The sequence below is a fragment of the Phoenix dactylifera genome, chromosome 12 (genome assembly GCF_009389715.1).
Source record: "Phoenix dactylifera cultivar Barhee BC4 chromosome 12, palm_55x_up_171113_PBpolish2nd_filt_p, whole genome shotgun sequence".
NCBI classification, from domain to species: Eukaryota; Viridiplantae; Streptophyta; class Magnoliopsida; order Arecales; family Arecaceae; genus Phoenix; species Phoenix dactylifera.
Window position 1 is genome coordinate 10626817 of NC_052403.1, and position 16009 is coordinate 10642825.

The 16009-nt window shown below is 38.6% G+C and overlaps 2 protein-coding genes across 3 annotated transcripts; one reads left to right on the forward strand and one right to left on the reverse strand.

Annotated features, from left to right (window-relative positions):
• The first annotated feature begins 3018 nt into the window (after positions 1–3018).
• On the forward strand, positions 3019–3463 carry LOC120112800. The gene is made up of 2 exons (XM_039132687.1): positions 3019–3076; positions 3168–3463. The coding sequence occupies exons 1-2, from the start codon at positions 3019–3021 to the stop codon at positions 3461–3463; spliced, it is 354 nt and encodes a 117-aa protein (XP_038988615.1).
• Positions 3464–7882: 4419 nt separating this feature from the next.
• Positions 7883–10241, reverse strand: LOC120112758. Of its 2 annotated transcripts, XM_039132593.1 has the most exons (4): positions 10066–10241; positions 9673–9984; positions 9488–9587; positions 7883–8050 (listed from the first exon to the last, which is right to left on the reverse strand). In XM_039132593.1, the coding sequence occupies exons 1-4, from the start codon at positions 10224–10226 to the stop codon at positions 8042–8044; spliced, it is 582 nt and encodes a 193-aa protein (XP_038988521.1). In that variant the 5' UTR covers positions 10227–10241; the 3' UTR covers positions 7883–8041. The 2 variants fall into 2 exon arrangements, 1 of the variants encoding a protein (XP_038988521.1); XR_005514424.1 differs by lacking the exons at positions 9488–9587; positions 9673–9984; positions 10066–10241 and adding an exon at positions 8152–8244.
• Positions 10242–16009: the final 5768 nt, after the last annotated feature.

Here is a 16009-nt window from a genome sequence, read left to right on the forward strand (position 1 = left end):
AGGAGTGGCCACACAAACCCTACGCTTGCCCTCTTTGTCTCTAAATTTCGGAGTAGAAGGGAACAGGCTAAATGGGTTGTTGCATCTGCCCACTCTACTTATAAAGAATATGGGTGACCCATTTCGATACAGAGCCTCACCAACTTCGACTGCATGTCACCCAGACATTTTTCCTCCAGCAATCTCCTAAATCGCCATCAGACTTTAAGCATCTATTCAGCTAGCAGACATCCCTTCCGTAATTACAACACCTTGAAAATGACCAAAATGGCCACACCTCTTAGAAATGCAGAATCTGAAAATCTCCATGCCAATATTAAGAAAGTGATTATAGAGAAGTGATCCTGATAATCACCAGGCTACATGAGCAATCTTCACTAGTCAACCCTACTAAGGGGACTACTTTCGCAACCTAAGCTAGTAGGCTTGGTTCGGCTATGGAAGTGGGGGGCAAATGATGTATCTCAGAACCGAAGCACCACTCATATGAAGGGTTGACCAACCAAAGCCCGCCATGAAGCCTCGGAATTGACAATTGAAGCTCGCCATGTGGTAAGCCAAAAGCGAGCGGCTAGCTTCGAATTTCAAAAGACCCATAAACTTGGCAATATCATAGCCATAATCTTGAGCAGTCTCTGGAGTCATGCCAACCAAATAGGCAGGATATGATATTCGTGCAAATGCATGTACCTAATTTTTGGAACATGCAGAGGCCTGTCAACGCTCGAATTCTTGGGCAACAGGTGCTCGCCTTCGCATATACAACCACTCTCCAGGGGACCTTCCATGCAAGTGCTCATGTACCCTGGCAAACTATTGAGAACCTCCTCTGTTTACTAAGCATCGTGTTAACTTAGGCATCTAAGGGTCCTTCGCCGGATACACTCCGGCAAGAGAACTTCATTTTTGCTGTTTAGGTCGGAGCTCAATCACAGACCAGGAGCCCGACTGCAACTTTTCCTTCTGAATCGCAGCCTTTCATTACCCGAATAGCTCATTGTCGAGCACTCCAGGGTCTCTCTCGCCCAACGCTTGGGATAGGCCGGTTCGTAGAGGCAACAACAGCCATTTTCAATCTCCTCTCAGCATTTTTTTGTTTTCCTTTGCATCAATCTTAAAGGCTAGTGTCTCTCTCTCTCTCTCTCTCCCCCCATTCAATCTCCTACCATTCTCCTTGAACATTTGAACTCTTATTTTCCTAACAAGATAAATAGAGTCATGGTTATAATATTATTATATCCTAGTTTCTATAGATATTCAAGTTACCAAATCGTAGACTAAGAATATTGTTGCCAATGTAGGCTTTGCACTCTGTCTAACGTTGCTGTCCGTCAATCACATACACGAGAGAATGTTCATGGAAAGCATCAGTACGAGGTAGTAATAGCTAATAACTGTATATGTGGCCAATCAAGCTTGCTCCAGAAGTGCAACAGTTTCAACGGTGTTGAGCCAATAGATTCCAATGTCTTCGAACGAGTGGGCCGAGATCAATGTTCCGTCAATAATGGCCAACGTATTTTTCAAGGCTCTGATATCAAATTTAGATATGCCTAGGATGCTCAATTTGACAACTCGCCAGCTCATGAAGTTTTCATTTTATTTTATGTTTTTTGATGAGGTTTTTATTTGTTTGGTGGGATTAGTTATTCATGAGATCAGACTAGCTCCATGAAGAAAGAAAATATTATATTTTTTTCAAAATGTGAAAGTTGAGATATGCTTTATCTGATAAATAAAGTTTTTTCTTTTTTTAAAAACTGCTAAATGTAGTTACTACATTCTGTATAATATTTGATGCAGTAAAAAACGAATAGCATTTCAGCCTCTTTTGTCCGATAACAATAAATTATAGTGTTGCAACGGCCATCAACGGCTATACAATTAATGGTTATATTAATATCATTGTCCACATCAAGTTCCTTTTTTTTTTCCATCCCTTTCTACTCCTTCCCATATGTCATGTGACTCCATCGAAGGTGCCTAACCATCTAGACAAAGTCATTGATAGGACACTTGCACGAACCACCATCTTTACTAGAAAACAAAAACCTTTATGATATTCCAAAAGAGAGACTCACAAAACCCCAAAATATAGGTTATAAACTTGCTTTAGAGTTCTACCCCAATCAGAACTTTGAGGTCAGGACAGCAAATATGAGAAAATACCATTCAACCTCCTTAATGGGTTTCAAATTGGCCTGAGTCCAAACCAATGCATCGACCGGCACCTCAAATATATTTGGTTTTCGTAATTGAAAAGATTAATTTAGGTGCTTGAGAAGAGTTATGAGGCCAGTTTAAGAGTGTGAGTCGAGTAGGAAACCACAAATATAGGTTGATAATTGCTGACCCTATCAACCCATTTCAAATATCTATTTTTGGATTATGGTTAACACCGGTCAAGCCCTGGCCCAACCGTCTTGACCATTTTCAGAAAAAAAATGACCAATTGGATCTCCTTGATCCTCTTTCATAAAAACCTTCCAATATTGGACCAAGGATGTGTCATGAGAATGGAGATTCTTAGCATATTCATCCATTTCTTAGTTAAGAAAACATATACATTAATTCCATCAATTATTATGCACCAGACAAAGGAAAAAATTCCATTAATTATTGGATCTACTCAATCCTAATGCATTAAAAAAGTTTTCTTAATCGGTGTACCCTGTGAATCCAGTCCTAATATGGGAACATATCAAAATCTTTCAAATTATATCATTTCAGTGACATCACATTATTTGATTTTTTTTTTTTTTTTGGTAAAAAACAAAAGCATCATACGGATACATCCAAAAAAAAGTAAAAAGCAGTACATAACGGAAGTATCATACATCATATTATTTGATTAGTACCGTAATCCGGAGGAGAGATGATTGTTCCGACTTCCAACATGCGGATCATGCTTGGTCCGACCCAATCCAACCCGTTAGCCGTTGGTTTTTTTTTCTATTTCCCCTCTAAATAAGGCCAGACTCCCAACTTCCTCACCATAAGGAGCCAAAGCCAGTCAGCATGGGAGCCACCCTCAGCATCTTCGTAGCCATTCTTCTTCTTTCCGTCGCCAATAGAGGTAAACAAATATTCTCCTCTATCGCCAACCAGACCCAAATTTATGCCTGTTTGAACTCATTTGATCTTCTACCTGTTTGCGGTCGATGTAGGCTGCGGAGCGCCACGCGGTGTACCAGACATCACCTTGGATCAGGCGAGGACCGGCAGTGTCGTCGAGGGGAAGCCGGAGTACGAGGTGACAGTAAGCAACAATTGTGAGTGTGCTCAGTCTATGGTGTTCGTGCAGTGCCATGGCCTCAGCAGTGTCGAGCCGGTGGATCCTCGGGCCATCAAACCGGTGGATGGTGAGCGTTGTATTGTCCGAGGGCCAGCCAATCCCCAGTTCAAGTATGCATGGATGACACCCCAGGACTTCCCTGTGGTTAGCTCTCAGGTTCTCTGCTAATAAAGATTCCAAGGCGTCTTGTGCTTCTAATTTTGGATGCTAAGTTATGAGATCTTGGTCCGTTGTTTTGGTGCTACTGTCATAAAATGGGAACTCGTTCTGCTGGGTTTGATGGTTGTCAGCTTTCAAGTTAGTAATTATGAGTCGATTTATTTGTGAACAAATTATGGTTAGTTTGTTTATAATCCATATGATGACCCAAATAGCACACTAGAGGAAAACTGAGCTATCCCGATGCTTTTTTTGACCTATAGCGACGCTTATAAGCATCGGCTAAAGTACCGCCGACGCAATCTAAAGCGTCGCCAAAGCGTCGGCGATACCAGAGTGGCAAAATTTTTTGCCGACGCATGACGAAAGCGTCGGCAAAAACAGAGATATGCCGACGCTTATATAGCGTCGGCAAAAAACACGTATTTGCGTCGGCAATAACCCGACGGTATGAAATTCTCACGGTTTACGTCCTGGTTTTCGCCGACGCTATTTAGCGTTGAAAATTTACGACGCTTTTAAGCGTCGGTAGATCCTTATTCAAGTGCTGTGCGACGAGGTCTTTCCCCGACGCTTAAAAGCGTCGTAAAGTTTCGACGCTACATAACGTCGGTGAAAGCGTGCCAGTACTGTGCCACGAGGTCTTTTACCGACGCTTTATTGTTTTTTTTAAAAAAAATAAAAACACGAATTCATATTATAAAACGCATATTACAAAACAGTCATTATAACAATATAAACCTGTATTAAATTGATACATTGATACAAACACTCAGATCATTCGAAATATGAATATTGTCATATCTGATTAAAAATTTGCTTAATAGACTTCAAATTACAATGTACTCTGAAAAATAAGAAACATATACATATCAAACTCATAAAAGATAATCTAGAATGCATCAGGGACGGGATTCAGCTCCATCATCATCATCTCTACAAGCGTTTGAAGAATCAAGAATCTACAAAAAAAAAAGAGAAACCTTAGAAGTTAGGAATAATGTGATACATTAACTCATATATCATAATTGATAATATGTAAAGTATTGAAATATATATAGTTATTTACCTGAGAAGGTAGAAATCGTTGTAACATGGATGAAATATTCGTAAGCTGAGACTGCAAATTTGCTTGGTTTTGCTTCAGCTCTTCAATAGTTGCTTGAAGATGACGAACTTGTACAGTGTTACTACCTTCTCTGGCATTTCTTGTATATGTGCCCACTGAAGACAACTGAGTGGGGGTAACTCCAACGCCGTAACCCCGCATTCGACCATAACGCTCTGGGCCCATCAATTCAGCAAGCACTTGAGCTTCAATATGATTGTTCGCGTCGGATGATGATGACCCCCCGACGCGCTCTGAAATAAGATTTGTTGCCCTATCCTATATCTCTCAAAAAAAAATCAAATTAATGTATGCCAATAATAGAACAAAAAAAAAAATACGGCACAAGTCAAAGATGAATACATACAACTATATCTCTTGACTCCTCCCGGACAAAGCTGCCATCTCGGTGGGTGTGAGTCATCTTATAAAACTCCACCCTACCAGGCTCCCTTCCATTATCATCTATCTACAACAAAAAGTATATTTCACGAGTATACATGCTATATGATAGAATAATTTAAGATAAATTTAAAGAGTTTCAAAAAAACTTACGAATTCAGCTCTACGCCTCGCATAACTCATGGAGCCTGAAGTGTGAGGAACAGTCTGCGATGCTCGAGCAGCTCTACCAATATTGGAATATGTCTTCCCCGAAAAACAATAAACAATGTAATTTATATAATGTATAAATTTCTAATCTATAATAATATTAAATACAATCTAAGGTATTGAAAAAAAATACACAACCTGAGCTTTCTCGGAAAACCAGTAGTGGACAAGTTCCCTCCACTGATGAGAGATTGCATCTGGAGGACAAACACGGGCCACCTCCTCTTCAGTCATGCCCTCGTGCTTCCAATCCGCCTTTAGCTTTGCCTTATATTCTTTTCATTTGCGGTTGACGGACTTCAGCACCCAATCATGGCTATTTGCAGGAAGGACAAACTTTGTCTACATCAAAGTCAAAAATGTTATAGCAATGTTAAATCAAAAAATAATTGAAGATAGTAAGCAACTTCAATTCTTTACCTCAACAACTCTAAGAAGCTCAATCTTATACGAAGGAAGCATTTCATTCTATTTCGTATAGTTGAGCGGACACAATTGTCCCTTCCGCGCAACTGATCCTAAAAAAGTGGATAAAATGCTTGCAGCATTCTTGATGGGCTGCCCCAGTTCGTTGCAATGGATGACAATGTTCTCATCCTCAGGTAGGCTCCATACGTCCCGTGCTCAAGTGGGCCCTCGTGTTCTCCTCACTCTCCCCAGTCCATCTATAAAATAACAAGTCCATTAAAGGTAAATGATTTAAAATAGTTAGATTGTAAGAGAAATTAATATAAAAACTATAAATCAAATTACCCAGGACGTCCACGTCATCCGTGTCTGGACGATCTGCAGGTGGGGCGTGCTCAGACTGGGACCCGGACTGAGTATGGGGCTCATCGGGCTGCTGGCACTACCAGAAAACAAGCGTATAGTGACGGAGATTTCCGTCACTATACCGTGTTTCCAGTTACTAATATGGAATTTGTGACCGGAGCTCCCGTCACTGACTTGGTTACAAAAACACGCGTCACTAAATTCTCAGTGACGGCGGCGATTCCCGTCACTAACCCCCGTGATAGAACCGCCGTCACTAAGCCGTTACAAATTCAAGAATTAAATATTTAAGAAATTATGTATTTTCCGTCACTATCTAGTTGCGGAGTTAGTGACGAAGGTAACTTGGTCACTGATTTTGTCACAGAATGCGGTCACAAGTTTGGTCACTGATCTGTCACAACCTTTAGTGACAGATTTAGTCGTCACAGACATGGTCACACATTTTGTCACTACATTTGTCATTAATCCCGTCACTGACCTAGTGATAAGTTTACCGTCACTAATTGGTTACAAACGCGCTGAGCAAAATCAATTTTTATTAACCAAAATCCTGTCACTAAGTTTATGACTGCTCGTCACAATACTTGGTAAACAATTTAGTAACCAAAATTTGGTCACCGATCACAATCTAATAACCTTGTACATTTGGTACATTGATTGGCTCATAATAATAATAATAATAATAATAATAATATCATTAATAGCAAAGGCATTCAACATTACGCAAAAGTCATTTTAAATGTCATTCAAAATTGGCATCAACATGTTCTGAATCCATCAAAATCAAAATCTAAAAATATGTCATAAAGATCAACAGAGATTTCATTCCTCCTAGGAATGCAAAGACCTATCATCTAAGGCAAAAACAATCATAATGAAGCATGATCAGCAGAACCAGAATCACCATTACTCCCCCGATCTGCATGCCTTGGTCCAAAGCCAATCTCTTCTCTCATCTTTTGAAGAACCTCCTCTTGCCATTTTTTCTTTTCCTGCTCAAGAATACGTAGAAGGTCTTCATGAGTGTACAGCTCTGGAGCTTGACTTGTAGAGGTGGAAGAGGATGATGATTGCCCAATAATTCCAGTGAGATCCTCTAGGGGACTAAAGCCATAGACATGGCCATGAGTTGGGACACCAGTTGCCTCAAACCACGAGTCATAATCACGTGGAGGAGCATCTGAGGTGGAGGCATCACCATATTTTTTGGAATATTCAGCTGAATACTTTGCCTGCCAGTTGATTTAAAAGAAGAGAAAAACATTATGGTGGATCAAACAAGAGATAAACATGAGCAAGCTCAATAATATTTATGAATCATAAAAAAATTATACTTACCATGACAGCTTCACTTCTCTTATCTACATATCCTTCCATGCCTTGCTTTGTCTTATGCGTCCGATTAAAAGATTCAACTATTGTTGGCTCCCTACCTAACTTTAATTTCTACAAAAGAGAAAAGAAAAAAATTCATTAACATATAATGGGCTAATTTAAGATGATTGAACAATAATATAAAAATTATTATAGAAATCTAATTGAATAAAGATATGTACCAGTCGTTCGTCATGATTGACAAATGCGATTGATCCTCCACAGTGTTTAGAGATGCTACCATTCTTCATGGTGTTTCTATTATTTTTGTTGGCTTCTGATTTCTTCTTCCATTTTGGGGAGATCCAAATATCAATTAGCTTATTCCAATTTTCTCTAGAGATCCAATTAGGGGGTTTATCACGGGCTTTATTTAAATCTCCTTTTGCTTCCAGAAGCTTTTGGCTTCTGACCCTCCCTAATGAGATTTCAACCGTCGCTGACAATGCTTGTCCCAAACTTGATGCACATGATGCAATTGTCCTGGAAGAATTGTGTGTATCTCCTAACAATATATAGGTCGCAAGTAATCAGACTTATTAATTGGCATGTGTAACAAGGGCAAAAGTTAATGATAAGAAATATAAATTAATTACATCACCTCAAATTTGTTCCACATTCCAACTTTAGCATGTGCAGGGACCTCCCTCCATGACAACCACGGACCATTGAAAAATTGGCGCATGATAGCAACAGCTTTGTGACTGACCTCATAATCAAGAAACCTGCAATTTAAAAAATATTCATTAGAAAATAAATTAAATACTTTAAATGCAATAAACACATAAATTCAAATTAGTGATATAAGAAAGTGATATTTTCATACATTCCTCTTGTGCACCTAACAATCACTTTTCCATTTGCATCAACAGGGGCTTTAAGGGTTGGTTCTCGGCCATTGCTCTGTCTTGGATCAATCCTAAGTTCATCATTCATCTGATCCTCATTCATTGTATCCTCATGATTTTGCACTGCACCATTCATTTCTTCATCGTTTATTTCTTCATTTGTATCCACCTCTTCAATCATGTCCCCATCAGGAATGTAATCATCATCATCATGACAATCCTCGACACGCTCAGGCAACCTAGAAGGTTGAGGAGGAACTTGAGTAGCAGCCAGTATTAAAGCTGCTTTTCCATTACCTCTTGGTTTCCCTTTTTTCTTGGCCATAACTGCACAACAATAAAAAGTTGTAGTTATTTCACAATGTAAATGTCAACAAATCCAATCAAAGTAAAGAACAATCAGTGGACCTGTTGCTTTCCCTTTGCTCTTTCTCATGTCTGCACAATTATAATTTATAAGTCTAAAATTAGTTATATTAGCATTCACAAAGTTGCATGTTGTATTTTAATCTTCCTCAGCCTCATGCTCCTCTTCCTCGGTTTGTTCATCTTCAAAATCTTCTTCTTCATCCTCAAAGTCCTCTTCCATTTGGTTAGTTGTCAACTCAATTTCTGCTGCATCAATATCTCTGCATCTCTATTAACACCAACCAAAATGTCTGGATCATCAAGCTCATCTGTCATTGAGATTGGGGTAGGAATCCTGTGGTTTTCTTCTTGATAAAAATCAAGAAAATTTTCTTCTGTCACACTAGGAGTGAACCTACCTCTAGCTTTTGTCTTAATTACTGCCCACCACAATCTTCGATTCTTCTTCTTACCTGGGTAACCAGTATAGAACACCTGATGTGCTTGTTGAGCTAATACAAAAGGATCATTGGTTGGAAGTCTTAGTTTGTAATTGATCTCAACGAGGCCATGTTGAGGGTGCACTTTCATACCCTTGTCTCTATCATACCAGTCACATTTGAATAACACTACTTTATTACCAACCCCAAAATAGTCTAACTCGATAATGTCAACCAACATCCCATAATAGTCACTCTCAAAGTCATTGTAACTGCTTCCCTTAATGCACACACCACTGTTGAAGGTTCTTTTATCCTTTCCATATTCTTTGGTGTGAAATCTGTACCCATTCACAAAGTAGCCTTTATAACATTTAACTTTATTTCCAGGGCCATATGATAGGTCCTTTAAGCGCCCATCAACATGATTTTTACTGTCATTAACCTAGCATGATAAAAATAATATCATAAGAATAAATCAAGAGAAAGTCTAATTTATTATTATATTTATGAATTATGTACTCACATATGACCTAAACCAAGCCGGAAACTCCATTTCGCGTCGTCTTTCCAAATCTATTTGGCTTATATTTGGACAAGATTGCCGGATATAATCATCAAAATACCTACAAGACAAAAGCTATAATCACATATATTGTACTCCATATGCATTTTTAAGGATGATTATAATTAAGTACTTGTGTAACTTACTTTCCAAAAGGTTGAACCTCCTCACAATTCAGAAGAACATATAATTCAGCAGCATTAAACTCCTGAGTAGTCAAATGCCTTCCAAAAGGTTTCCCAAAAGGCCGACCTTGATGAGTAAAAATGGATAGACGATCCACGAGATCAAACTCCCCTTCGTCTTCATTACGGGGAACTTGATTTAACCTCGTTTGTATAGAAGGCTCAAAATAATGCGAACAGAAAGTTGATATTTCTTCTATGATGTAAGCCTCGACAATAGAACCTTCAATCGATGCTCGATTCTTTACCTTCTGCTTTATATCATGCATAAGCCTATAAATAAGATTAATATGTTAATTTCTCAAATTTAATGGATACAAAAAAACTATTTAATGAATTTATAGAAATTGTTACCTTTCAAAGGGGTACATCCATCTGTACTGCACGGGCCCCCCAACCTTAGCTTCATAAGCTAGATGAACAGGTAAGTGCTCCATTGAGTCAAAAAATGCAGGAGGAAATATCTTCTCAAGTTTGCAGAGAGTTACCACAATATTTTTCTCAAGAACCTCCATATCTTGGACACGCAAAGTTGTGTTGCATAAATCTCTAAAATAACAGCTTAATTCTGTCAATGCATCCCACACTGGTGCTGGCAATACTTCACGGAATGCAATTGGAAGCAATCTCAACATGAAAATATGACAATCGTGACTTTTTAACCCGTAAAACTTATAATCATCCAGGTTAACACACTTCGATATGTTTGAAGCATATCCATCAGGGAGTCTTAACCCTTTCACCCACTCGCAGACCTCCATTGCTTGGTCTTTGGACAATACATAGGAAGCTGGAGGCTTAACTAGCTTTCCATTAACAAATTGAATCCTCAACTTAGGACGCTTGCAATACAGCTCTAAATCTTGCCTTGCTTTCACATTATCTTTAGTCTTCCCTTTTACATCCATACAAGTGTAAAATATATTGAGAAACACATTTCGAACAATATGCATGACATCTAAATTGTGTCGAATAAGTAGTGTATGCCAATAGGGCAACTCCCAAAATATGCTCCTTTTCACCCAATTATGATCTTTACCGAATCCAGGAATGGTGTGCTTAGGGGCTTTCAAACCAAAAGTTATATTAGGCAAGGCAGAGACCCTATTTTTCAACTCCTCACCAGACAGTCGAGGAGGTGGGGGGTCTGTCTCTATTCTACCATTGAAGAAACCATCAACTTAGTATCTGTATGCATGGTCCATGGGCAAGAATTGACGATGGCAGTCAAAAAAAAAAGTCTTCCCACCATGTTGTAGTGTAAAAGTTTTTGAGTTCTCCATACAATACGGGCATGCCAACTTTCCATGTGTACTCCATCCTAAAAGCATGCCATATGCAAGAAAATCGTTGATAGTCCACAATAAAGCTGCCTTCATTTGAAAATTCTCGTTTCTAAAAATGTCATAAGTGGTGACCCCTACTTCCCACAATATTTTAAGTTCATCAATCAAAGGCCTAAGCAAGACATCGATACTTTTGCCGGGGCTCTTAGGTCCAGAAATGACTAAACTTAGAAAAATGTAGGGTCGTTTCATACATATTGATGGTGGAAGATTGTAAACTGTTACGAAAACTGGCCAACAAGAATAAGGACGAGCTGATTGGCTAAAAGGGATAAAACCATCCGTACATAACCCAAGTCTCATATTACGAGGCTCGGTAGAAAAGAATGGATGAATGCGGTCAAAGTGCTTCCAAGCCTCCCCACAAGCAGGATGCACCATCTCATCTGAATCACCTCCCTTTACATGCCATGACATGTTTTCAGCCGTTCTGCTTGACATAAAAAGCCTCTGAAGTCTTGGTGTTATTGGAAGATATCGCAACCTTCTATAAGGAACATCTTTTCTTCTACCACCACCATCATTTCTTCTGAGTTTATATCGAGGATGACCACAAATAGTACACTCAATCAAATTCCCTGTTTCCTTATAGAATAGCATACAATTATTCTCACAAACATCAATACTTGTATACTCCAACCCCAACTTTCGAAGCATCTTCTTTGATTGATAGAAATTAAGGGGCAGCTTCTCACTTTTCGGCAACATATTCTTCACTATTTTCATGATTCGATCATAGCAAGATATACTCATATTAAATTCAGACTTGCAATTTAATAATTGACTAATAGCAGATAACTTAGAGTGTTTTTTACACCCTTCCCATAAAGGTACTTCTGCATCTTTCAACAAAGAATAAAAATCTGCAGCATCCTTATTTGGCTCTTCCTCATGATTAACTTCAAGTGCACTACTCAAATGAAGTTCCTCTTCTGGACCCATAGCTTCCATCACCATGGTTCTATATTGCTGACCATGTTCACAACCAACATCCATTGATGTGGATGCTTCTACTGCACTTGTACTTACAGGAGCAACTGCACCAAGTAACTCTCCATGTGCAAACCATGTTGAATACCCCGGTGTAAACCCCTTTCTCAACAGATGAACATTGACCGTATCACGGTTAAGAAATTTCTGGTTGTCACATCTCATACAAGGGCATCTAATCTTATCACCACTACAATACTCTAACTGAGTAAATGCAAACTCAAGGAACCCTTTAACTCCATCACAGAACTCAGCTCTTATATAACCATTTTCACTAAGTCGGTGGTACATCCAATTACGATCAACTGACATAGTTCCTCTAAAAATCAAAAAAATAAAACAACATTAGAAAGCCTAGAAAATATTAAAAATCGGGCCATTAAAAAAAGAAAACAATATAAGAAAAACCGGACCATTAAAGAGATGATAAAAAAAGAAAGCAACATAAGAAAAACCGGACCATTAAAAATACGAAAGGCAAGATCATAAAAAATGTAAAAGAAACAAAAACTGGTATGATATTTATGAAGATGAGAAGTTATCATAAGAATGACAAAAATAAGTCATTCAATTTTGTCCTAGCATCATTGACATTAAAAAAACATTCAATCTTTATAAAAAGCTGAACATAAGGAATTAATCTTTACAAGTTATCTCTTCATTCATCTAATACCAGCAATATTCAAAAAGCATTTAATCTTTACAAAGACAAGGAATACAAGTCAAATCATCCAAATTTACATATGGAATACTATCTGCTTCACATAGAACAAATGTCAATATACATGATCGCCTCTGATGCTAGGAAAGCAGGTACTTCTTAGCAAGCTTTTTGACCAGCTTCTTGATTGCACACTGGAAATAAGTCACAACCATGAAGCAACACCATTTTCCACCACTTTCCATTTTTCCTTGCAGATGAACAATGATTGTAGAAATGAATAACATGACGAAGAAATTAAAATCCATGAACTTTACAGAGTCAAGTTAAAGTTTTGAGAAAATTTTCAAAAATGTAAACCAATGTCATAAGAAGCATGACTGGCATGCTTTGAAGTACTATTCAACAATTATGAAAATAAATTTTGCAAGTTGATGAAGAATCAATAATTGATACTCTTTTTTAAGTATTAGATCTCTAATGGGCCCAAGTTTGGTGCTTGACGAATGATATTCATAGGAAAGCTCAAATATATCACAATACACAAAGATTAGATTTCCTACAAAGGTCCAAGTAAATAAAATATATTCAATTATATTACATTAAATTAGAGGTTACTGTAGATTCAGATTTAGGAGCAAAAAAAATTGCACCAATGATACACAACTCTTCCCTTAATATTTTCACATGAACAATAAAAAAATGGAGATTAATCATTGAGAGCTAATAGTATCGGACCATTGGAACCACAATATCTGATGTTGAAACTCTTGAAACAAAGTACTACTATAATCCTTGGCAGCTGGAAACACAAGCCTTTAGTCAATGATTTCATCAGTTTTTCAGTTGAAGTTAAAACATGCGCCAAAGAGTGAGATCTGTTTGTGATGTTTTGCAATTTCTCCGTGCCAGATCTTTCTGAAAGATAAATTCAACGTACCCTATGGTTCTCTGATCTCTCTCTCTCTCTCTCTCTCTCTCTCTCTCTATCAGCATGAAGTATTTTTCTCTGATGCTTTTTCCACACAAACAAGGGAAGAACATCTTGCTCTCATACGAAAAAGTCTTTAATAGAAGTGGCAAATTAAGCTGCCTTATAAGACTAAAATGAAGGAACAAATGGCTTGCAGTTTCTTCACAAGAGGTTTATCTAATGAGTTTTGTTTCTTGTCATTTAGAAGAACCCCCAAGAACATATATTCTCTAAATCCTGGCTGCTTCATATTTCTCAAAAAGAAAAAAGGGAAGAAAAAAAAAAGAAATAGTTGCTGCTCCATGTCACAACATGAGATATTGTGGTTCCAAACTTAACAGACACTATTAATCAAAAACTTCGTCTGCTAAAACGAAACATCAACAGGGAATTAAGGGAAACAAACCCTGCTTCACCACAGCATCTTAAAAATCCTGCTTCACCACAGCATCTCAGAAAGGAGATTAAAATGTATACATTTACATCCACATCTGGAATCTTGGATCATGTATATAATGACTAGATGAAGATGAACACAAAGAGATGTAAACACAGGATCATGTATATAATCGAAAGGCACGGCGATCAAGCGCGGCGCCGGATCCACAGGGGGAGACCCTCGGTAGGTTCCTTCCCCCTTCCTCTTCCTCTTCTTCGTTTCTTTTATTTTGTTATCATGAGGTAAAAGGAAATGGGGTTAGGGTTTACCTCCGGGAAGAACCAGTTGTGGGTTCTGAAAACCCTAGCCGACGAGCAAGAAACAGGGGAGCGTCGACGGGGTGACGTAGCCACGATGATCTCGTCCCGGGCGAGAAGGAGATGAACACAGGCGCCGAGCAAAGAGACAATGAAACCCTCGGTAGGTTAGGGTTTACCTCCGGGAAGACCAGTTGTGGGTTCTAAAAATCCTAGCCGACGAGCAAGAAGGAGGGGGGCGTCGACGAGGTGATGTAGCCGCGATCAGGAGGCATGATGTAGCCGTGGTCGCCGTCGGCAAGGGGGAGCCGGAGAGGAGAGGCCGGAGGTGGAGGAGAGGAGAGGAGATGGGAAGCCGCGATGCCAAATCCCTAACCACGCCAATCTTTTAATCGAGACCAAGTGCTTCGAGTCACAGGCTCACCCAGCTCCAAATCGGGACGGGACTGCAAGCCAAATTTCATATTAAACTATTTTTTATCTATAAGGCTGATTGGACTAAGTCGGTGTGCAAGCCAAATTTCATATCAAACTATTTTTTATCTATACGGCTGATTGGAAGAAGGCTGATTGGACGGAACTTGCTGGAAAAAATATTTTTGAACTATAAAGCATGGTAAAAAAAATTCCAGACCTTCTTCCAAAATCCAATCCCATTGCAGGAAAGTTGCAATAGGGGTACAAATGGGTCATGGCCAACACCATGAGATTTGAAAATGAGAAGGAATTTGAGTTTTCTGGAGAGCGATTGGAATTTGAGTTATCGAAGAAATTTGGGCGAAACGGCGGGCATACTTAGTTTCATTTTGCATTTTTCTCCTTTTATCTTTTTTTAATTTAGATTTACTCAAAAATAATATTTTTAATATTTATGGAATTAAAAATTAAATTTGGTGACGGAAATTTTTGTCAATAACCTGTCACCGCCAAAAATAATCTTTTAAAAATTTATAAATACTTGGGTTACGATATTTGTGACGGCTGAATTTATCACTGCGGGGTTGCAATTTCGGTTATCATTTTGCTGACAGATATCCCGTCACTATGATGGTTACTAAGTTTTGGCGCCCATCCTACCCGCGCATTCTGTGACCGGTCTGTCACTAATCGGTCACTAAGTTTACACCACGGTGACCAAATTTCTGGCGGTCACTAATCAGTCATAAATAGTGACTGATAACGGTCCGTCACTAATTTCCCGTCACTATACGCGCGTTTTCTGGTAGTGTGGGAACGATCAGAAGTAGATCCCACGGATGTGTGCTGAAACTCAATATTTCTGAAACGTTTTCCTCGCGGCATATTGTAATCTAGTATGCGCAAAAAAGAATCAATATTAGTTAAATATTAAAAGTACATTACTTTTAATATTCTTATAACTGCCACCATCCTCTTCTGAATTGAGAATATTTAAGATAGTCTTCTCAACTATATTGTAATCCCGCACCAAACCCCTTATTCTCTCACAATTAATAAATATCACATGTTTCATTTATTTCTTCTTCATCTCACATATCATCACAAACCTCCCTTTCTTTAATTGCAATTGCATTTATCACATTTGTCAATACTAAACAAGTTTATGGCACTGTTGGAACCCCCATTACATGTCCATGAGATATCTCCCGCATG